This window comes from Meleagris gallopavo, chromosome 13 (assembly GCF_905368555.1).
Source record: "Meleagris gallopavo chromosome 13, MGAL_WU_HG_1.1, whole genome shotgun sequence".
NCBI classification, from domain to species: Eukaryota; Metazoa; Chordata; class Aves; order Galliformes; family Phasianidae; genus Meleagris; species Meleagris gallopavo.
The window spans coordinates 17,730,331-17,752,908 of NC_139416.1; the positions used below are offsets into that span (position 1 = coordinate 17,730,331).

Consider the following 22,578-nt stretch of genomic DNA (forward strand, 5'->3'; position numbering starts at 1 on the left):
GTGCTTACATGGCACCAATGCTTCAAGGCAGGCTGGAGGCTCAGCACAACAAAGGTCACGTCGTGCCACGGTGCACTGTGAGCCCAGCAGAGAGCTGGCAGCTCGTGCCATTGGCACTGTTATCTCTGTGCCAAGCTGCAGAACTCAATGTCAGCACATCTCCCTCGGTTCTCGGTCCAGGCTCCATCCTTTGGTGCTTGTTTTGCTGTTTGCTGCAGAACCCCAAATGCAAGAGGGAAGGAAATCCTGCCACAATTCCACGCAACATGCTGGAGGGGGTGGGAAACTGCTCTTTGAGCAACAGCTCAGAGGAATCCAGAATGGGTTTTCTCCATCAGCAGGGATGGAATCGCCATGGGGATGGGGATGAACGGGGATGGGATGGAGATGGGTTTTGTCTTGGTGCCCACATGCAGCTGCAGATCCAGCACTTTGTGAGCACGGGTATGGTGAGATGCATGACATCTCTGTCCCTGGCCTTGCATTTAGCTCAGCATCCTGTTTTGCTTTCTACCAGCCAAAAAGAAAACCAGCAGGACTTCTGCACAGGGATAGTGTGGGGTTAAAGCCAGCCTCACCGTGGACAATGTCTGGGGTTCTGTTTCGGCTGCAGGGTGTTTTCCAGCACCACTCCCCCTGTGTCCTGGGTGTAACTGGATCCATCCCCTGCCAAGCAAGCATTTGTGTTCAGAGCATTTTCAGAATGTTTTGCATTTGGGAGACACACGAGGAATGTCTGCTGGGGTGTGCATGCAGCCTGTGAGCCCTGCGCCTGCTGCAGCTCTTGGCCACTTCTGTCTGCAGCAAAACGTCATTCTGGGGGCAAAACTCATCTCTGTGGGGAATGGGTGCTGCTTTGGAACTGCCATCTTCACAGCCAACAGCATTGGTATCCCATGGAGCATCTCTTAGAGGGGTTGGTGCACGGAAATGGCACCAAAATAGCACTGAAATGGCACTGAAATGCATCGAAACAAGTTGAATTACACTGAAATTGCACTGAATTTGCATCAGAGCAGCACTGAAATGACACTGAAACTGTACCAACGTGGCATCAATACTGCACTGAAATGCACTGAAATGAGATTGGAATAGACCAAAATTGTACTGAAATGGCACCAAAATGGTACCAAAATTGCACTGAAATGGCACTGAAATACACTGAAATTGCACCAAAGCGGCACCAAAATTGCGCCAAAATGCTCCAAAATGGCACTGAAATAGCACCAAAATGGCACTAAAACAGCACCGAATTGCGCCGAAATTGCGCTGAAATGGCACCGAAATGCACCAGAACCACCCAGAGGCTCCGGACACCTCTGCTGTCCGCGCATCCCTCCGCTTCCCTCCGCTTCCCTCTGCTTCCCTCTGCGGGTCCGGCCGCGCACTGCAGCGCGTTTGTGGGTCCCGCACCCATCATTGCGGCGAAGGGGCGGCCGTGTCCCGCTGCAGCCACCGTTATCTCCCTCTCTCGGTTATTATACTTAATCAGGAAGGGGATAGTTTAAAAAAAAAAAAAAAAAAAAAAAAAAAAACACTTTTCTTTTATAGAGAGCAAATTTTAATCACTTTTAATTGAAAAAAAAGAAAAAAAAAAAGGGGACTGATAATATTCGGAACCACATTTCTGGGAGAGAATAATTAACAGTGCAATAAATCCCCAAAGGAAATGCTCATTAATCTTGTCTTTCAGAAGCAAATTTCAGAGGAGAGAGCTTATTTAAGACATTGCTAATAACGATAGGAAAAGTTGACAGCTTAAAAGCCCCCAAATCTGGCAGTGTCCTCCTATCAGATCCCAAAGTAACGAGGTCGGGTTGGACACAGCAGTCTCGATCTGCTGGAGGGGACTTGGTTGGTGTGGTCACTGCCACTCAGTGTCACCCACTGTCCCCCAGTGTCATCTAATGTCACCCAATGTCACCCAACATCCTGCCCAGGCCATCAGCATCCACATGGGGAGGACTGGACCTGCTCACAGCCATGGGGTGAGCCAAGCACCTTGCTCAGGGAACGTGTGCATGGGTGAGAAATGGACCCGTATGGGCACAGAAGGTGGCATCACAGAGGAGCCAGGGCATGGCGGATGCTCATGCAGGGGATGCAGGGTGACATGGTGACACCCAGCGCAGACGTGCTGCGGAGCAAAGGGGATGGAAGGGATGCCAAAAGGACAACGAGATAACTGAGGCTTGGGTGAAAATAACGGCAATGTTCTCATGTGCTCTCGGGTTTCCTGTCCCTGTTTGACCAGGAGTGGAGGGGAAGGCAGCTTGGAGCAGACCCAGGCTCTGCTGGGAGGAAGGAAACATAATATTGAGCTGGGAATGGTGTCTTTTTTTCCTTTTTTTTTTTTTTTTTTTTTCTTTTCGACTCACAACAGCCAGAGCAGGGCCTTATGTCAGGAAAGCAGAGTCCGGGGGCATCCAGGGGCTGCAAACCCACACCTGGTACCCATCAGCACCTCCACAGGTGCATCTCTCACCCACTTCCATCACCTCCCCCCTCACACATCTGTGCACTCATCATCATTTGCACAGGGGTGTGAAGTTTTGTATGTTAAAAATAAGGGGGAAGGAAAAGAGAGGGATAGGGATAGGGATAGGGATAGGGATAGGGATAGGGATAGGGATAGGGATAGGGATAGGGATAGGGATAGGGATAGGGATAGGGATAGGGATAGGGATAGGGATAGGGATAGGGATAGGGATAGGGATAGGGATAGGGATAGGGATAGGGATAGATCCTCCCCATCCCCTTCTGACTTATCCAAGCTCACTGTGTGATGGTGAACATACTCAGGTCACACTGACCTGGGGAGATACAGAGATACCCAATACCTCTCCAAGGCTCCGGTTAATGAGAGCACTTAATTCTTGTGCTTTATTTCATCTCTATGCCTCGAAATACTTCACAATGCGCTCACCTCTGAGCGAGTGCCTGATCCCATTCGTCCAAATAAGAGGGGTTTAATGCAGCATGCATTCAGTGGGGCACTGACTTGCTTCTATCCTCATCTTCCTTTTTCGCTCAAAACAGCATTGATTTCTATTAAATATTTCTTTGTCCTGGGCTCCTTGGTCCCCTCCTGTTCCTTGTCACTCTGCCCCACGCTGCCCTGCGCCTTTTATCTGCGTCCCGTTAAATGATCTCAAATATGTGATATGATAAAGACAAACAAACACCCGTTCAATTTAGCTCTCCCTAATGCCAGACTCTACTTTTACCAAAGTAATTAAGATTAATGCAGTTGATAATTTGGGAAGCATTCTTAAATGTACCCTTCTGGCAGCATCTAACATGTAATTTTACCTTGGAAGATTTATCGGAGCACTTAGGTAACAGATAGTTCCTCGGCAAACAGGAGCATTTAGAAGGAAAATGAAAGATTAATAATTCTTAAATAAACGTCAAAATAAGTCATTCTTCCTGACAGCCCCACAAAGATGCTGCTGTCAGCCCCGGCTCCGCTGCCGATCCCCAGAGGAGATTAAACCCACGCGGTCCTGGAGGCTCAGGACTGGGGCAAGAAAGGTGCTCAGGTGCCTCATCTATGGGATTTTTGAGGAAATGGGGCACCTGGAGGGCTCTGCTTGCCCATACTATAGCTAAGCCATGTGTTTACCATCACCATCCCATCGCCTTTGGGAAAGAGCCTTGGGATGGAGTCAGCGTGAGCACCTGCAGAGGTGCACGCCAGGCATTGGGATCTACGGGATTTGTTTTGCTGTCCTCGATCCACCCGGCTCTTCTTACACTGACAGCAGGCAGGGGTGACCTCCAGCTGCTTCCCGTGGCTTCTCCTCTTTCCACCACCCTGGATGCCCCCCAAAAGCCCAGTGGGGCATTTCCCAGCCCTCCAGCACCTCCAGATAGGGCAGCGTGGATATTTGGGAGGAGTGTGGGCGCTGTGCCCAGACGCTGGCATGCAGCAACCTGAGGGGTACCCAGAGAGCAGCTCAGGATGTGCCTGCTGCTTGTTTGGAACCAGCTTGCATTAGAAGCTGAGGAAGGATTTGGACTCTCTGCAAAGTCTGGATCCAGACTGAAAGCTGGACGCTCACCAGCTTGGAAACCCAAAGCCGTTCGGATCCAGAAAATCAGTTTTGGACCATTGTGAGCAAGAAGCAAACTTTCTGAATAGCCTTCCAACTCATCCTCTGGCCAACAACATCTGCTGGAAGCGGTCTCTCGCGGTGCTCCTCACCCAGACAGAGCCAGACCAAACCACCCGTGTGTGTGCACACACCAGCAGGGCTTCCATCCTATGGCTCCTCCCCAAGGGATGCCCTGGCCTTCCTCAGAACAAGTCCGTGTCCATCACTAAACCTTCTCCTTCTGTCCCCAACCCTTGTCCCCATCCCCAGCCACCCTCCCTGGGGCTGAAGGACCCATTGTGTTCCTCTTGATGTGCCACGCATGGACAGGAGCTGGCCCCCATTCTGCTCTTCTCTTTATTTTATGGGTTAACATCAGAGGGATGAGCTGTTTTGGGATCTGACCAAGCAGCACACATGCTCCAGGGGAGCAGCAAGCATTGCTCAGTACTGCGGAGCTCCTGAGCTCTGGACTGAACCAGGAGCTGGCAGGGAGATGATAATGTGCTCTGAAAACACCCTGAGCTTCTCAGAAGTGCTCTTTTCCCTCCATTCCCAAGTGGGAATGCAAGGACCCCAGCAGGCAGGGATGCAGGGGGAATGGCTGGAAAGAAGCAGATAGAGCTGGGATAGAGAGGGTGGGGATGGGGATGAGATGCAGGGGATGTGGATGGAATGCAGGAGATGGATGGGATGCAAGAGATGAATGGAATGCAGGGGATGGGTGGGATGCCAGAGATGAGGATGAGATGCGGGGGATGGAGTGGGATTCAGAATACCAGATACAGCCCTCATCTCCATCCCTGCCTCAGTTTCCCTTCCCTGGGTGCACCCATCCTGGCATGGCTGTGGCAGTGCGTTTTGGGAACCCCTCCTTCTCTCAGCCACATGCCAGAGCCCAGCCCAGGCGCTGGGAGCCACTGTGCCGCAGCCAAGCCAAACACAGATTCCTGACATAGTTCTCTCTTTCCCTTGCAGCCAAGAAATTCATATTTCATGGGAGGTGGAAGTGAGTCCCGGCAGTAGCGGCGTGGCGGAGGGGTGCCAAGGTACCGGCCAGCTGACGGCGCGCTCCGATGCTATTTTTGTGAGCCAGGCTTTACTCCTCATCCCAGCGGGCTCAGGGCATGCCACAACCCCCCCCCAGATCCCCTCAGCATGGGGATGCCGAGGCTCAGCCCCCATCACTCCAACCTCCCCAGCTGCTTTCCTGGCCACAAGAGACAGAAAGCTGAAACAGTCCCTGCTTTGAGAAGGGGCCAGTTCACGAGAGGGAGGGATTTTTCACAGCCTCGGCCAAAACCTCACCATCAGAGGCAGCTGCTTGACCCACCCGGATGGGATGGAAATCCTTTAAATGCCTCTCTCCATCCATGCAGGACAGACAGAAATCAAAGCATCTTCAGAGTTTGGTGGCGGAAACCAGCAGAGGGTTTGGGAGAAGGGAGGGTATATGGGGGGCTTTTAGGGGCCAGCACAGCCCCGCTGCCTTCAGGCATGGGCTCTTTGTGTGCCTCCCTAAAGGTATGGCCTGGCTGGGATTTTGTGTTTATTTTTTTCCATCCACTCCCACACCCGTCCCTGTCTGCCCAAAGCTGCATTTGGAGAAACCACAGTGCCTCCAAGGGCCACGGTACCCAGCCGGATAACAGCACTCAGTGCTGCTATCCAAATGGGACTCTCACCCCCAGAAGACCCCCACCCCAAGCCCTAACCCCACTCACCACTCAGCCCTATCAGGGTTTTGTGACACCGGGGCACTGCACGCATAGCTCGTAAGAACAGTCCCTGCCTCACTAATCTAAGGAGCTGATACACGAGGCAGATAGGCGAGGGGAAGCCTTATCGGGGCTGATTTACAGATGGAGAGCTGAGTCACCACGATTAAATGTCTCACCCAAGGTCAGGCGAGGGAGATGCCGAACCCGGGGCTGCGAGGCCCCGAGAGCTGCGTCCTCCACTCCCCCACAGGGCTGGAGATCCTCCTCCCCATCCCTGACCCTGCATGGGGCAGGAGCTACGGTGGGGTTCTGCAGAGGGGTTTTGGCCCTCTTTGTCTGCTTTGTTTCAACAGCTGTAGGGTTTTTTGTTCAGTTTGGGGTTTTTTCTTTCTTGGTTGTTGCTTTTTTTTCTCTCTCTCTCTTTTTTTTTTTTTTTTTTTTTTTTGGCTTTTTTAACGTTTCCCAGAAGCTGCCTTGCTGCAGTGGGGATTTGGTGGCCACCTCTATCCCCACGCTGCATCCCACTGCTAGGATTCACAGCTTTCCCTCTAGGAGAGCAGAAGCTGCCAGGAGTGGGGATGACACAGGGATGGATGTGTGCAGTGACAGAGCTACAGGGGTGGTAGGATGGATGCTTCCATGGTGGAGCACTGCTTGCACACCTGGGGACCGGGCTCTCTGCCATGTGCCACGTACCCTGTGTGGCACTTCCATGCTGTGCAGACCAAGCTAGTCACATTGTCACAGCAGAGCCAGGCAAAGGAGCAGGCTTAGAGTCACTTCCATAATGATATAAGAGGCAGTGGACCTTATTTGCATTTTATTCTGTGTTTCCCATCCAGCTATGTCTATGCTCGATCCATAAATCCTGCAGTAAAGGATTATTGCTTTAAGTTAAAGCAACCAGCCCTCCTTATGCATATCCCACGGCTGGCAGCAGTACCTGCCTGGAACAGAGCAGCCCCAGATCCCTGCCCCGTGCTGCTCCCCGGGCTCCTGTGCAACCAAAGGGCACAGGGGGGCACTGCCATCGGAGTTGGGCTCCCTGAATGCTTTGTCCCATTCAGCCAGGGTCTTGGGGAGCAAATCCTTTATTCCCAAGCACCACCTATGGGCTGAGCTCAACCCATCCATGCCCAGGCTCTGCCAGCACTGCCGTGCATTGCTGTGCCAGCGCCCGTGGCTCTCCAGCACGCTCCTGCGTGCCACCAGCTCCACTTTGCCACAGCTCCCGCTGCCAGCACTGTGTTTGTTTCTCCTGGCGCTCAGCACTAACACAACAGCAGCCCCAGCCCTCGCCATGCCAGCGCCGCAGCTTTCGGGACACACAACTGAGTCTTTCCTCCCAAAAAATAGCCCCTTTATGTGGCTGAAAGAGCGCGACTGTGATAACGGAGCTCACGCTGGCCTTGGTTATTTTATCTTGGCCAGGAGCCTTTGCAAAGTTAAACAGCAGTAAACAAGCTGTGCCATTGCAGCACGGCACAGCATAAGGGGGCATTGTCTGCCCGCTGGAGCCCCGCGTGCCGCTGTGCTGTGTTGGCTTTGGCCAGTGGCAGAGCCACCGCCACAGGGGTCGGCCCCATCGGGTCGGGGCTTGTTTCACTTTGGGGAATGAAAATCTGTCCTCCTGCTTTGCTTTTCCCTTCTTGCATCATCCCAGAAAGGGCTGCAGGGGGATGCAGAGGTATCTCTCATCCCATGCATGGGACCTGCAATCGGCACAAATCTAATGAGCTGCACCTGACCCTTATTTGCTGCCCCAGTGCTCCCTCCCCTGCTCGGGGCTGTAATGGGGCTTCGCTCCCTGCAGCATTGCTGCTTGCAGACACCAAAGGGGTATTTTAAATAGGGAACGAATTTGACAGACTGGTTTTTGGAATGCCTCTTCTCCTCACATTGCAGAGCAGCATTTGGCACAGTGTGTAGTGTTTCTTGGGGGAGTGATGCAAAAAGGGGACTGAGGCCTGCAGAAGCCTTTTGCTGCATGCCCTGCCCGGCTCTAAGTGCGGCCATACCCCAAAATCCAGAGCCCCTTTTGGGATGTCTCTCCCAGCCCTGCTGTCAGCCCTCCCTGGTAATCCGTAGGTGGAGCTCTTCTGTCATCTTTTTCTGCCTATGTTGCTAAGAAGTGAACAGAAATAGCTTCCAAGGGAGGAAAAAGTGCCTGGCTCAGCAGCTCTTGTGAAGGTGAACTAGTTCGGGCATCCTTTGAAGCACAAAAAGTTTCAGCCCGGGGGTGCTCGCGGGGTTTCACTGCTCAAAGTGCAAAGGGAAGGGGCACTGCCTTGCACCCATTTCCCACTCCACGCTGTTTCTCCTCCTTCCCGCAGGTCCGGGTTGAAGGATGTGGCAGCACCCTGCTGGTGCCTGGCAGTCCACAGTGCACGGTGCCCATCCCTGCGCCCGGCCCCACAGCACCGTGCCATGACGGGCGGACAGGAGGCAGCAGCAGGACGGGCGTGTGGGGCTGCGTAGCCCCTCCCTGGGTACCATGACTGGAGAGACCCAGCATGCGTACAACATCAGTGAGAAGAACGAGGCTGGCCCCAAAGAGCAGGACAAGGACTTTGGCTTCGAAGGCTGCAGCGAGAAGGATGGCAGAGGGCTCGGTGGCACCGAGGGGACGTCCTCATTCACCTCCGCCAAGGACAAGGAGCCCCACAGCCAACGGGAAGCCGTGATCCGGCCACAGCAAGCAGGGAAGATCGACTTCAGATCCCTCCACAACAACCCCAAGTTTGCGGGTGAGAGCGGTTGGGGTGGAATCAAGGGCGGCTCCCAGTCCCCTCCAGGCAAAGGCCGAACCCGCGAGCGCAGCCGGCGAGCAGGGAAGGGCGAACGGGGCCAGCACCAGCTCTACCGCCTCAGCATCGCCAGCACTCGCCCCAGCCCCACCATAGGCATCGCCTACCCCCAGCAGAAGGTGACCCCCCCGAAAGCACCTGACCCCGGCCGAGCTCCTGCAGCGGGCAATTACCGCTTCCACACACCCAGCGTCCCCGAGGAGGAAGAGCTGAGCTTCGGCCGCTGCTTCCCCGAGGCGGCTGCCGGCCGTACCTCTGCCAACTATACCTCACCGCCCCACGGCCCCAAAGGGCAGCCCCCTCCCGGCGTGCCCCTCAAGAGCCCCGGCACCAATGGGCAGCTACATTACTTTGAGTTTCAGGCGAACGGGGCCAATGCGTGGCCCTCTCCGGAGAAGAGCTTCGCAGGTGCTAGCTATGGGGTCAAGCCCAGCTCTTTCTCTGAGGGTGGCAAAGCAGGCGGCCACTCTCTGGGCACTTTGCCCTACCAGTTCCCCTTCCAGCTGCTGCACGAGGCGGGGAAGGAGCCGTACCGTGGCGATGCTGAATACTTGGACGTGGCCATTGCCACTGGGCAAGCGGCTCACGGAGCGTTCAGCTTCCATTCATCGTCTGTCCGCGACTGGCAGGAGGAGACACCAAGTGTTGGCCCCTTCGAGGGTGCATGCCCCTCAGGACGGCTGTACGGTGTGCCCCCGCTGCTGGCCCCGCTGCCCACCCCACACCGCAGCCCACTGCCGTGCTACAAGGGCAGGAGCGAGCATCCCACCGACCCCAGTGGTGCTCTCTCATCCTCTGGTGCTATCGACCAAAACCCAAGCACTTTCCAAGAAAACCAAGCTGTTTTTCCGTCTAGTTTACACACGCCCAGCGTGCCAAAGCCAGTCGGTAAGGGGCAAGCCTCAGCCAAGGACAGTGTGCCCAGCCCACGGCTGCTGCTGCAGAGCAGCCCTCTTCGAAGGAACGTGCCACCCAATCTCTCCCAAGTGCACTTTCAGAGCAAAGCCTATTGCAGCCCCCCTGCAGGTAGCACGGGATCAGTGCCTTTTGAGACCGGCATTCCTCCCCCGGCACCCACCCACCCCCGACTCGTGCAAGCCTGGGGAGGGGCCGCGAAGGTGTTTTCCCCCATGGACCAGAACTCAGCACCTTATTCAAATCCTGTTGGAAGCCAGTTCTCCTTCGAGTGCCAGCCTGGCCCTGAGCAGAGGCAACAGAGGCAGAAAAATGCCAGGATGCCCTGGCAGCAGATACACCTCGCTCCTGCGGTTCCCACTCCCAACAGGATGGAGCTGCCAAGACCAATCCCTGGCCAGAAGCTCCCTTTCCCTCTCGCCACCCCAGAGTGGCCAGGCAGTGGCAAAGCCCACAAAGGTCCCCCCCTCAGCAGCCCCTCGGGGTACCACAGCAAAAAGCTCTTATCAGGAGACAGTCTTGGGACACAGCATGGGGACCCTGCCTCTGTGGGTGCTTTTTCTTTTGACAGTGGCAAGGATCCAGGGTCTCCCAGCTGCGACTTGAGAAGCAAAGCCCTCTTCTATGGCATGAACCAGGCAGGGCCGCCTCCTGCTCCTCCTGCCTCCAGAAGCTCATCGGGCTCAGCACTGGTCCTGCCACCATCAGCCTTGGTGGCCACCTCCCCATGTGAATCCCCGCTGCCTTCCCCCGCCCCCAATCCCACCTGTGGCAGCACCTGCTCCTCGCTCTCCCCCATGTCCAGCAGCCCGCTCAATCCTGGCTTTGACGATGGCCAGATGCCTACAGCGCTTGCCCCTTCACCATTCTTCCACCACCCGTGCCATCCAAAGGAGGGCAGCAAAAGCTTCCACCCCTCCGAGGTGCTGAGCTCAGCCTCTCTCCATTACCACCCCCAGGACCCTGCCAAGCCCTTCCACTACCCTCCTGACACCCTAAAGGATGACAACCTCCTGAAGTGCTCCCCGGAGAGCCCCTTTCACAAACCAGGTGTGGAGGTGGCCAAAAGCTGCTTGGAGGAGTTGGATGGTGGCACCCCTCCACCACCACCCTACACATCCCATCACCTGCTGGCCAGCTCGCTCAGCAGCGCCAGCCTGGACCAACTGGATGTGCTACTGACCTGCAAGCAGTGTGACCAGAACTACAGCAACTTGGCCTCCTTCCTGGAGCACCGCCAGTTCTGCACGTCCCACCCTGAGGCCAAAGAGGGACGGCGAGCCCCTGAGCCCCCCAAGCCACCCGCCAGCATGCCATTGTCTCCAGACCCCCAGACCCATTTGTTGGCGCTGAACAAGGGTGAGGAGTTTCTGTTGGATGGGGAAAGCAAGAGTGAAGGCAAGGAGGATGCTCTGAAGGGTGGTCTCTTCAATGCCAGCTCGCTGCCACTCACCGCCTCCGACCTGGACATCGACGACGCCAAGCTGGACAGCCTGATCACTGAAGCTCTCAATGGCCTGGGCTACCAGTCAGACAACCCGGAGATTGACAGCAGCTTCATAGACGTCTTCGTCGATGAGGATCTAACAGCTGTGAAGGCTGCCGGCAGCGTGTCATCCCACAGAGTAAAGGAAGGTCTGGCCTCAGAGAGCAAAATGAAGCATGTGGCCACAGAGGAGAAAGGGGTGGGCCAACCCAAGGATGGTTACTGCTCTGCAGACGGCCAATGGGGCAAAGAGCAGGCAAAGAGGCGAGCGGGAAGGCAGCACACTCACAAGAGGAGGCCGGCACGAAGGCTGGCAGCCCGCGAGACCGAGCAGACTGAACCAGTGGTGGAGGAGAAGACAGCCAGACCAAGGGCGGGCAGGAAGAACAACATTCCACCAGCGTCCTCCAGGCCAGCCTCCAGCCAAAAGCAGCCCAAGAAGCTCAACCAGGAGCCTCAGGGTGCTTCCTCCAAGAGCCCCAAGCCACCTCGGTTCTCCATGAAGGAGATGAAGAAGAGGAAGGCCCGCAGCGGGACGTGGAGCAAGGAGCTCATCCACAAGATCGTGCAGCAGAAGAACAAGCTCCACCAGCTGCACACGAAGAGCAGCAAGCTGCCCACAGTTGCTGGGAGGCCGGCACCGGGCACCCAGGAGGGCCGGTTCCAGGAATATGAGTACATCTCCGACTCGGAGGAGGAAGGAGCAGCGTGCAGCAAGCTCCGTGGGAGGAGAAAGCGGGGAGCAGCATTTATGGGGAGAGCCAAATATGGCTTCAGCAAGAAATGCCCCGCGAGAGGCGAGAGAGCCAAAGAGAAAGATCCAGCCTGGAGCTACAGCCAGAGAAGAAGCCGCCGGAAAAGGGAGGCACCAGAGCACAGCAGGCTCTCCAGTCCAGAGACCGTCAAGAAAGGGGACGGTTCTGGCAGAGCCTGCAGGCGCAGCAGCCAGTCGTCCATGGGCAGCAGTCGCAGCACCAGTGCTTGCACCAAGGCTGGTCCCAGTGAGCCAGAAAGCAAGAAGGCAGGCATGAAGGGGACAAGGTGCTCAGGCAGCCTGGCACTGACACCGCCAGCTGTACTCAGCCATCCTGAGGACAGGAGCCCAAAGACGAGCCCGAAAAGCAAGGAGGACTTTTCCCGAGGGAGCAGGCGGGTAGGCTCAGCCAAGCCTTTGGTGGCAGCCTCCAGAACACATTTAAGTACCAAAGCAGATGCTGTCACTGCAGGAGATGCAGAGGAGGAGCCGCTACCACAGACCCAGGAGAGGCAGCTGCCAAGCACAGCCACCTTGGGAAGAAGCCCCATCAGACTGTCCCATAAGGAGGAGGCAGAAGAGCCTGAAGGAGCGGCAAACCCCACAGGTGAGGCAAGGGAGCCTGCCTTTGAGGCTCAGGGCTCACCCGGGTCTGAAGTGGTCATCCAGAGGCAACACTTTGCCCCATACACAGGTGATGCACTCAAACGCCACGCAGAGGAGCTGATGTCTCCAGCCCATGGTGGGGATGGATCCAGCCCCAGTGCCACCTACTCAGCTGGGGAGGCACCCGGGCTCAGTGACAGTGGGAAGGGCTATGCCGTGCAGGCCGCCCCAGTCAGTGACAATGCTGTGGGAATGATGCTGGCCAAAGCGCCTGATCCATACGTCAGCAGTGACAACGCTTTTTTTGATCCCAAAGGCATTCCTGCTCACTACGATGCCAATCTCTTCTCAAAGCCACCGCCCTTGGGACCCTCGCACATGGAGGGTATGTATTTATGCCAAGAGGACATCAGTGCTGGTTCCTTCGAGCAGAAGCACGCCAGCGTCTCCCCCTACACCACAGAGACTCAGCAGACTAAGGCCTCCTCCCCTCTCAGCTTCGATTCCTCTTCCATTTTTGGAGAGCTGCCAGTGGCCGAGTTCGATTCACCGCTGTACGAGACAGTGCCTGCGAGCAAGGACAGCTACGTGACAGCATTTGCCTGCCCTGGAGGTGACCCCAGCAAGCCACTGCCCTTTGAGCAGCCGTTCTCGGCATTCATGCCAGAGAAGGACTGGTCCCTCATGGAGGAGGTGGCTCCAATGCTGCCCGAAGACATGGCTCCCTTCCACGGCTTGTCAGTGGACAAACCACTCGCCAAGAAATTCCCTGAAGAGGGACACATCCCCGCCAGCCAGCTGCCTCTGCCGGACAGGATAACAGATTACAATGTGGCTTTCATGAACCACATATCAGATGATGAGCTGGAGATCAAGCGCTTAGTGACAGAGCTGGAGAGTCAGCTGCAAACCAGCAAGCTGAGCAGTGAGGTGCCAACCACCCCGCAGAAAGGTGAGCATCACGCCGCCGCAGCCCTGCGGGGACCGGCTGAGCCCTTCCCATCCCTACCTGAAGAGCCAGGGATGGGCCACCAGAGGGGGCTCTTTGTGGCAGATGACATGGGCAGCTCAAACCTCATGGCCACTGGGGAAAGGCTGGGGGGCGAGAAGCCAGCAGTCGCACGTGGAGACTACGAGGGAGGCAGGGAGCCCTGGCGCAGACCCGCGGGGTTCGTCTCGCTGGATGCTGGGATGTGTACGCCGGCCCCTGCAGATGGATTTTGTCCCATCAAGAGCGGGGAGGGAAGTGACCCCAGAAAGAAGGAAAATGAGTCTTCCTCCAAAAGTCCACCCAAGTCATGCACACCTGACGCAAATGAGGTGCCCGTCTACCCTGCAGACCCCATTGCAAAAAGCCCTCCTCCTGCCACCAGCACTACGTTCCCCGAGACACAGGAAGTAACCAAAGCTGGAAAGGACAGCCTGCCACCCCTGGCTCTCACACATGATGCTGAGAGCTTCCCCACACCTGGGAAAACAGGGGAGCTCTCTGCAGAGCTGGAGAAGTTCGATGCCAGTCTTCCAAGCCATAACCTTGAACAAGGCCTTCAGGCAGATCCAGGCACAGCTGCGGATCTTGTCTTCTCGCCTCACATCAAAGATGTCCCAGATGCAGAAGAAAGGCCCTTTGGCAAGTCTGAGGCACCCAAAATGGTGAAGAGTGCTGTGGATTTCAGTGGGGACAGCAGTGCGTCTGCATTGCTGGAAGAAGCAGAGGAGAGGAAGAGCCCTGCAGCCTTCCTGGCCCCTGGGCATGGAGATAGAGGCAGCAAGCACACGGCACGATTGCTCGACATGCTGAGCCTGCCCAATCAGAGCTCTCCAAAGACCCCCCAGGACACCAACCCGCTGCAGCAGCTCCAGCTCTTCGTGGCACGGACGGTGAAGAGCAATGAGGAGGAGATGTTGCTGCCATGCTTCCCTGTGCTGCTGGCTCCCGGCCACCCCACTGCCCCCAGCAAGGGCCAGCCAGAGCAGAAAGAGGAGAGCAATGATGGGGAAAATCAGACATACTGCTCTGCCCCAGGGGAAGAGGATGGCCCCGTGGTGGGCAATGCAGAGAGCATTGCTGCCCCTGCTAAAGATGCTGCACTATTCCCCAGTGCACGCGAGCAGCTGGAGTCGTTCAGTGCAGTGGGCTCTTACAGTGAAAAACTATCCACATTTGCTGACCCCGAGCTGCAAAATAACGTAGCAGATCTGCAGCACTTAGCAAATGAGCACACGGAGCTGAATGACATTAATATCCGTGCAGATGGAGCTTCCCCAGAGCACAATGACCTCTCACCACTCAAAAGCACAGCAGTGACCCTGCTGCCAGGGCAAGGGAAGAAAGCTGATCAGCTCATGGAAGACCAGGAACTAGATAAAAACAAAGCGACCTTGGCATTTACAAAACATGAGCAATCCCATTTAAGCCATAATGTGCCAGAGAACGAAACGCAGGGCACTACTGCTGCAGAGATGCTGGGGACGAACGAGACTGAATGTGGAGTGTGGTGCGAAGGAGCTGATGTGCAGGTGTCAGGATCTGTACAAAGCAAGCACGTGGGAGCAGGCAGTGCTCCCAACAGCCCTACTGACACACTCGGTCCCTCTGGTGAGCTCCAGGTGCATTCCACCTTGCCGCAAGACTCAAAAACCTTCACGGTAAATGCAAAGCTCCCCAGAGATGGGAACAGCAAGAAAAAGCCCCTCAGCTGTCATTACGCAGATGAAGCTCTGGCCAACCAGCCCTTGCTGATGAATTCTTCCCACCCCGAGTACTTGCAGAGCAGTGGAACTGACGGAGAAGGCTCACCCAGCATTGGCAGCCAGATCTTAGAAGAGAAGAATGCTTGGGGAATGGAGGGCCCCTCTGAGCCGCGCTCTGCTCCTTGCTCACCATCTCAAGGTGTTGGGAAAGAAGGACCTGAGAGTGCTGGTGACATGCTGCCAGGCTCTTCTTCTAAACAAAACCAAGTGTGTGCTATCCCAGATATGGTCATTAGCTCTATACCTCCAAAAACCACAAACTACCCAACCCAGCCCACGACAGATCTGCTGCTGATCACAGACAAAGAGGTAGACCTAAATCAAGAGAAAAAGTTTGAGAACTGCTCCAGTGATGGTAGTAAGCACCAAAATGACCCAGAGGCTGTGTCCACTTGTTTTGTTGCTCTGCAGGTGCCAACTGCTGGCTGTAGAGGTTTTAAAAGGACTGGAGATCTTGGTCCCACCGTACTCAATGACCACCACTCAGACACAGCAGAGGTGGAAACTGGTGATCTCTCCAAAATCACAGAGAACGGAGAAAAGAGTTTAAAAGGTGAGAATCCCAAAAGCCACAAGGCTGAGCATGGCAGAGAAGCTGCAAGTTGCTCGCTGAATAACGCAGACCAAGGAGAGAACAACACATGTCCCAGTACTCCAAAACCTTCCCAGCATGAACCCCATAAAGAAAAGAACCCCGGTGTGCTCCAGGTCATCTGTGACATCTGCTCAGCCTCTTTCCGCTCCAAGCCCGGCCTGACCAGGCACAAAGCTGTCAAGCACCACGTGAGGAACAGCAGCGTGCTGCAGGCCAACAAAACTCCTAGGTCTGTCCTGATCTCTGCAGACCGGACATCAAAAGCAGCAGCCCAGAAAGTCCCCAGGAAGAGCCTGAAGATGGTCACAGAGAAAACCTGCAACTCCCAGACACCAACTGAAGTGGTTGAGCACGTCCCCAAGAAAATATGCACCGGATTGGAGAAAGAGGCTGGCGCACAGATGCAGGAGGTGGTCAGCAGAGTGCTGAGTGACCTGAGTGCGAGATCATTGGAGATGTCGCAGGAGCTGCACCACACACGCTTTCTGCACCGGGAGATGGAGGCAAAGGAACAGTGCGTGGAGGCAAGGGCAGCAGGGGAGGTGTCAGCTGAGAAGCTGGACCTGGGCAGGCAGGGCAGGAAGGGGGAAAAGGGCAGAAGGAGTCAAAGCAAAGATCTCGAAGGGATAAATGGCAATTCAGAGAAGAAGCTGAACAGGAAAGTGAGACGAAGGAAAGCAAAGGCATTTGCCAGCAGACACAAGCCTGATGGTCTATGTGAGCTGGAGGAGAATTCGGGTCCTCCCCCTGCTCTCCTCAGCTCCAGCCTGCCCAATGTCATGGAGGGCTTGCATGAGCCTGGTGGTTGCATCTCTACAGAGGAACAAAACAGGCCCAACTCATCCCAGCACCCTCAGAACACAAAACAATCTCCGTGTGCAGCTGAGCTCGCAGAGGATCCTGGTGATGGCACAGTGTCTTCAAAGGAGATGGCCAGCAGGGAGCCAACAACAGGCACAGCTGCCTGTCCTGAGGAGATGGAAGATCCAGGTCAAGTAGAAAGTAGCATGCAGGCTTGCAATATGTGGGTTAGTGGGTTGGCAAAGCAAGTCGGGGAGGGATTGGGCAAGGTAGGCAAAGAGCAGCATCACAATGCCAACAGCAGGGAAAAGATGGACACTGAGACACGAGACGGTTTTGGAGGCAGCGGCAACAGGAACTGGAGCAGTGCTCCACAGAGTCCTCCATCTCCTTCCCATGGGGTCCCACTGCTGGAGACGTATGATCTGGAAGGCTCCCAGATGTCCCCCAGGCACAATGCCCTGCAGCCCATGCCAGCAGCCAGCCCCACATCTGCAGAGCCAAAGCACTGGGCAAAGGCAGAGCTTCCACCAAGCAGGGAGCACTCACTGGATGAAGACTCCACGTTCTCCCAGCTGTTCCCCAGGGATGACCAGTTCATCAGGAGGAAGTGCACCCGGGTCTATGGGAAGCGCAGCAAGAAACCCAAGCCCTCCAGCGAGGCAAACCTCCAGCCAGCAGGTGCCATCGACCTCTTCACCATCCAAGTAGCATCTAACCTCAGCAACACCAGCTCCTTCTGCGTCACCAGGGAGGACCCTTGTGAATATGAGACCATCTCCATTGATGATGCCTTAACGCTCAACATGTGTCATGGCAACAAGGCAAAGAGTGGAGACGATGTTCCTAGCGAATCTAAAAGTGTTTTGTTGAGGTCAGACGGTGAGAAGATCGACCAAGAGAAGGAGGTCATTGACTTGGAGGACAACATGCTAAACTTCTTGTGCGAAAACAGCCAAATAGACAATGACCGCAGCATGAACATCTGGGGCAGTCTAGAGAAGGAGGACAAAAGCCTGTCTGCTGAGATGTTTGAGGCCCCAATGGGTCTTGAGAGCGAGCACTCACTTGGAGAAATGAGCTCCGAACCACCCAACCTAGTGGAGGAACCCTACAATGGCAGGGTGACCGAAGATTCAGGCTCTCCTGAATTCCACACAATTGACATTGGGAGGCTGAATGCAAAGTTTAAAATGAGAGATGTGTGTTTCTTCGGCCCTTGTGAAGATCCTTCTGGGGACAGTAGCACCATGAGTTTCAAGCCAAAGCCAGGCCAGCACAGCAAGCATAGCAGGAGTAAGCTAGAAGATGGGAAGCTGAGCAAAAACCGTGGTGACATCACCATCAAGACCAAAGACAAGCAGTACAAATGCAAGGTCTGCTTCCAGTGGTTCCTGACACTAGGAGAGCTGGACTTCCACAAGCTAACCCACAACCCATCCCCACCACCCACCTGCTACATGTGCGTCCAGCGCAAGTTCAGCTCCCGGGAACAGCTGAGGGACCACCTGAAGGAGAAGCATGCCAAGAACAAGGCAGGCCTGTGGGCTTGTGGGATGTGCCTGAAGGAGATTTCCGACGTTTGGATGTACAATGAGCACCTTCGAGAGCATGCCACACAGTTTGCTCGCAAAGGGCAAGCGCAGAAGTCCGTGATGGGCCTACCATCTTGCTTCAGTGAGGACAGCGATGCTGTCACCCATTTCCTCAACACCATCATGTGTCGGAAACCCAGCAGGTCATCCCGGCATGCTGACTCCAGCTGCAAGCATGGAGTGAGCAGAGAGAGCAGGAGCCCTAGGAAGCTACCCCTTGAGCAGGAGGCCAAGGCGATGAAAGAGCCCTTAGAAAGCAGCATCAAAGTGAAGCCAGCTGCACCCAGCTCCTCCAAAGCTTCTGCCAGCCCTTCTCCAGAGCGTACATCAAAAAGTGAAGGCACTCCAAAATCTGTCCCCATGCACCCAGACTGCAAGGATCCTTCTAGGGACTGCCATCACTGTGGCAAGCAGTTTCCCAAACCCTTTAAACTCCAGCGGCACTTGGTGGTGCACAGTTTGCAGAAGATTTACTTGTGCCACAAATGCCCCATGTTCTACCAGGAGACCAAAGAGCTTCGAAACCACCTCAGCCAGGAGCACGGGATTGTGGAGGAGCAGGAGATCAAGCACACCACGCTGTATGCCTGCGAGCTCTGTGCAGACGTCATGCACGTTATCAAGAAGTCCTTCATATGCAGCATGTGCAACTACACCTTCTCTAAGAAGGAGCAGTACGACCGGCACATGGAGAAGCACCTAGTGGGAAGCAGCAAGACTTTTAAATTCAGAGGGGTCATGAGGCCTAGCAGTGTCTCTAGAGAGCGCAGAGAGAAGGGCAGGGAGGATATCTCTCTTCGGGAGGCTGTGCCACCGAGCAAGAGGAGGAAGGTTGCTCATCACAGCAGCTCACCCGCTCATCTCAACCACACCAGTGACCTGCAGCTGGTGGAGTCTCCAGCTGGCCCCAACTTGCAGCCTCCTCCTGCCTCCTTCTCTACGGCCTCCAGAGACCCAACGGTGCCTCTGCCGCAGACCTCGGTGAAAACAGAAGAGCTGGTGGGTGACTTCTCTGACCTGCTAGCAGAGATGGAGAAATCTCAGTTTGACACCCTGCCTCCACCCCCTTGCCTCTCCCCATCTTTGCCACAGGCTGCGACGAGTGGCCCGGAGCTCAGTCATATCGCTGCCCTGTCCATTGAGGAGCTGGAGAAAGGAGCGTTTGATGGGAAACCACTTCCTTTCTTGGACTCACCTGAGTTTGGCATTGATCTTGCTGGGTTAGCTTGCAGCCAAGCCACAGACCAAAAGCTGTCTCCTCCACACCTCACCGAGAAATGTGGCTATACCGATACTCCTAAACGAACAAGCATAGGCAACAAAGACGAATACATAGCAGGACTTTTGGAAAATCCTGATGCTGCCACGGATGCCATGGATGGGATCCCATTTCTCCAGCTTGCCAAGAAGGTCTCAGAAATTCCTTCCCCACGGGCAGAGGCTCCACCAGCTAAGGAGACCCACAGGACGCTGTGGGGCAACCTCAGTGAGGCCTCCTCTTGGGAAGGAGCACCCAAAGCCACTTCTCCAGGGTCTGCTCATCACCCCCTGCCCCTGAAGGACAAGACGGCGTCACCTGCACTGAACAGAGCTGCCAAAGATTCGGCCCCGCAGAAGAAGACCGCGGGTGAGGAGGCTGCTGCTGAGGAGGGCCAGCAAGGTGGCGTGGTGAAGGACAAACCCGCGCCCGAGGCCAGCACTAAGGACATCAGCACGACTCCCAAGGACCACGGTGGCAACCCCGGCAGGTCCACAGGCCACCAAGCCCGGGGAGAGGCAGCCAACAACACAGCCAAGCTTCACCCCAAGAGGCGGAAAGAGCACAAATCTCTCAGCCACCGGGGCAGCGCCGGCTCCCGGGAGAACATGGAGGGGGACGGCAAAAAGAAGAAAATGCGGACGCCGGGTCTGTCCAGGAGCGAGGGCTCTGGTGAGCTCAAACGCAATGACTGGAGCAACGGCGAAGGCCCAGCCTTGTCCCCTGGGCGGAGGGACACCCACTGCAACAAGCTGCTGCCCAGGCCCAGAGCGGGCTCCCAGCCGAAGAAAACGGTGCCGGATGCTTGCAGCCAGAAGAAGGGGGAGGTGCGGCACGCCAACGGGGATGTGCGGCGGAGGAAGGCCATTTTGGGGAAGAGCCTCCAGCAGGTGCTGGCCAAAGGTGCGGTGCAGACCCCACGCGGCTCACTGCACGGCCCGCGGCCCGCACGTGGCACCAGGCCCGCCGGGCCGGCCAGCTTCCGCACCGCCGAGTCCCAGAACAACCTGCTCAGCCAGCTCTTTGGGCAAAAATTAACCAGCTTTAAGATTCCTTTAAGAAGAGATACTTCAGAGTAATTTATGGAATGACTTATGGTGATCCGCAGCTGCTTTCATGGGGTTTGCAAGGGAAAAATTATCAAAGCATTAAATTCGTTTGTGTAGCATGATTTTTCTGTCTAGCTTAAATGAACTTGCACTGCAGCCTCTGTGAAATAGTTTGCTTTGTGTCTACTAATCTACTTTAATTCACCTGATTTATCATGCAAATGCTAGAACTTTGATGTTGCTGATGATTTTCATGAACTGAAATTGTAATCGCTTTGGGCAGACTGAATCGTGAAGAGCAATTTCTTTATTGCAGAAGTGCTGAGGTTATAAGGATACTTGCAAATCTCAGACCCTTTTGAGACTGTGTCTGTGTTATCTTTGTACAAAGTACTTGAAGAGATGAACTTCATTCCGTAGACGTCTTATTCATGAGGTGCAGTACACTGTAGAAAGCAAATTTTTTTTTTTTTTTTTGGTGAAGATTTTGCACAAATAATCCCGTACAATTCATTTAATTGGGAGCTGCCCTAAGAGCTGATACAATTAAAATAATTAAATTAAGCATCAAGCATCCCATATTTTGACAGCCATCCCTGGGAATTGGTTTCTACGCCGTCAGGAGAACCCCAAAGGCGCCGGGGCTGTCCGAGCGCTGCCGCCGTCACTGCCGCTCTTTGACCACTGTAGACGATGCGCACGGAGGAGAGCTGCCGGCACACTGCACCTTGACACTTGTGACAAACTCTTGTTTTTTGTTTTTTTTTGGGGGGGGGGGAAGGAGGGGAAAGGCTCGGAGATTTTTATTATTTTTTGTTGTTGTTCGTGTGGGGTTGTTTTTTTTTGTTTTTTTTTTTTTTGCGCAACGACAAAACTGTGCCAATTTACCGCACCGCAACGGTACTACCCGAGTGCCCTCAACGGTATCACTTCTACCCTATCTTACTGTATTGAGTTAGTGGCTCTGTAGGTATCCGCTTGTACTATGCAGTTACTGGTGCTATTCTTCTTTTGTAATGTGAATACAGACTTCCTTGATCGAGAAAGAAAGGAGAACCGTTAAGAAGCAGCCGTTACCTGGAAGAGAAAACAAGGCAGGAAAATCAAACGTTAGGGACAATCCTGTATGCTGGTACTCCGTAGTGTCGCGAAGGTTACGCCCAACGAGCACGTTATACAACCGAACTTTCGAACCAGAAAGAAATCTCAGGTGCACACGAGGACATGGAAGATAACTAAATACTATTGAAACGCTCCCAAGTCAAGGAGGTGAAGTAATGCACTGATGTGATATGAACAGTCAGAGTACTTTGCGTCTGTCCTGCAATTTTGTTTTGTTTTGTTTTGTTTCAGATTTAAAAAGAAAAAAAAAAAAGAAAAAGAAAAAAAGAGGCTTTATTCTGTTAATATGTATCTTTACAATTCTTTGTATTGTATAAAAATATTGTAGGTAATTTACCTTGGGTGCAATGTGTTATGTCAGAAGTTTTTATTTTGATATTTTGTCAGAAGCAGAGAGAGAGCAGGAAACGCCGTTTTATGATGTTGTATGTGTGCTTTTAAAGTGCCTCTTTAATATTGTTAAATAAACTATGAGATGAAAATATGGGGTGGTACTGTAAAATCATACGTGATTAATCTTTTCAAATATATTCCAATATTTTCACAGAAATTCCCTGTCTGTGTGACGTTTGTGGGCTCTTTCTCCCCAGCTGTGCCTGCCCCACTCTCAGCCCCATTCCTAGCCCAACCACAACACGATCAGTTTCAGAGGCTGATGTTCTGCATGCTTTGGTGTTGTCTCATGCAAAGCAGCTGCAGAAGGACTCGGTGCCCCCTCCGTCGCATTGCAATAATTTGCACAGGCATGCAGCTCCTGCATCTTCCAACACATCTGCAGCAAGACGCTTGGCTGCATTTTGCATTTTGAAGCACTTCTGCAGATGCATGCTCAGCGAAAGCATTTATTTTGCCCCAGTAGAATTTAATTTCCATTTTCTGATGCCCATTTTCCAAAGCTACTCCCCAAACCCAACCCACTTGCTATGGACTCCATTAGAAAGTGATCAGCTTTGCCATATCTTTAATGCTCTTGGCTGAGCGATAGACGTGCCCATCCCCAGCATCCTCATGCCCTGGT

At 54.4% G+C, this 22,578-nt stretch overlaps 1 protein-coding gene across 9 annotated transcripts in view; it reads left to right on the forward strand.

Moving 5' to 3' along the window:
• The window catches only part of ZNF469 (zinc finger protein 469), a 155,637-nt gene extending 133,527 nt beyond the window's left edge, over positions 1 to 22,110 (forward strand). For 5 of the 9 annotated variants that reach the window (XM_085234860.1, XM_085234862.1, XM_085234861.1 and 2 more), the window contains 2 exons: positions 5,076 to 5,146; positions 8,152 to 22,110. In XM_085234860.1, the coding sequence (XP_085090986.1) occupies positions 8,313 to 20,468 (12,156 nt within the window). In that variant the 5' untranslated portion in view covers positions 5,076 to 5,146; positions 8,152 to 8,312 and the 3' untranslated portion in view covers positions 20,469 to 22,110. Of the gene's footprint in view, positions 1 to 5,075; positions 5,185 to 8,151 lie in introns of all 9 variants that reach the window. The other 4 variants (XM_085234863.1, XM_085234864.1, XM_085234866.1 and 1 more) reach the window with 3 other exon arrangements.
• Positions 22,111 to 22,578: the final 468 nt, after the last annotated feature.